Source organism: Penaeus monodon, chromosome 25 (assembly GCF_015228065.2).
Source record: "Penaeus monodon isolate SGIC_2016 chromosome 25, NSTDA_Pmon_1, whole genome shotgun sequence".
Lineage (NCBI taxonomy): Eukaryota > Metazoa > Arthropoda > Malacostraca > Decapoda > Penaeidae > Penaeus > Penaeus monodon.
In genome coordinates, this window is record NC_051410.1 from 38,082,156 (window position 1) to 38,083,186 (window position 1,031).

The 1,031-nt window shown below is 51.6% G+C and overlaps 1 protein-coding gene across 1 annotated transcript in view; it reads right to left on the reverse strand.

Annotated features, from left to right (window-relative positions):
• LOC119589223 overlaps positions 1–1,031 on the reverse strand; it is a gene marked incomplete in the record, with an annotated part of 32,073 nt that overhangs the window by 11,559 nt on the left and 19,483 nt on the right. Inside the window, 2 exon segments of the mRNA XM_037937828.1 lie at positions 315–682; positions 853–998. Of these exon segments, the coding sequence (XP_037793756.1) occupies positions 315–682; positions 853–998 (514 nt within the window).

Genomic DNA, 1,031 nt, shown 5'->3' on the forward strand with positions numbered 1-1,031 from the left:
ATTAAAAGATAACAATTATTTTTACATACAGAGTTATCAAGGCTGGCAACAGGTGATTAGCACATCAGCTTTAAACACACACATTATTACAATTAGTTGAATTAATCGTTCATCCATCATCCACATTAAGCGTAATGTTAGTATTAATTACAGAAGCAAGAGAGAGTTTCAAAACGGCATGCCAAGCGAGAGCAAATTAGCGCCAGACGAGATGAGCAGCTGCACACGGAAGCTGCATGCTGGCGAAGCGCTTTGCCTCCCCCGCCTCCCGCCGTTGCCTCAGTTGCCAAAGCTTCTGGAGGAGGGCGACTCACCGCAGGGCCGAGGAGGCAGCAGTTTCACGTCATTCCTGGAACACACGCTGGAGTAGGCGGCCAAGACGTTGCACGATGCCTCCATCTCCTCGCCGCTGGCCTCGGCGTAATCCTGGTTGTAGAGGAAGAACAAGTTGTTGATGATCTTGGGGCGAGGAGCGCGGTGCTCGGGCATGCGAGAGACGCGAGAGGGCTCTTCGGCAGCGCCGGGGGGTCTGCGTGGCAGGACCCGTCGCGGCATCCTGCGGGAGGCCATGCCGCGCTTTCTCGCCGCGGGGCCAGGTCTGCCCTTCCTTTCTTGGATCTGCGACAGGTGGCTGACGCAGGTCGTGTAGAAGGGCTGGACGTCAACGTAGTCATGGCATGGGCTGTAGGCGAGGATACAGGATGTCAGAAATAAAACTCGCATGTCCTTCTGAACACAAAATATAACAGTGCAATGATATAATTTCACGTGTCTTTGAAATAACATTAATATTCTTATATTACGTGCGCGTTTCATTCAGAAATACAAAATGGTGGAATAAAAAGGACTCACAAGGCCGCAGAACCGTAGTGCAGGAGGAATTTGCGACACAGATGGTGAGCTCTGCCATTAGATGGAATTTCGAGCGATACTTGGTCTGGCGAACAGCTGGCACCCACCTGCCAGCTCTGACTAAACACCTCTCCGCTGAGAGCCACCTGGGAGGTTGACAGTATGATGTAAGTTTCGGT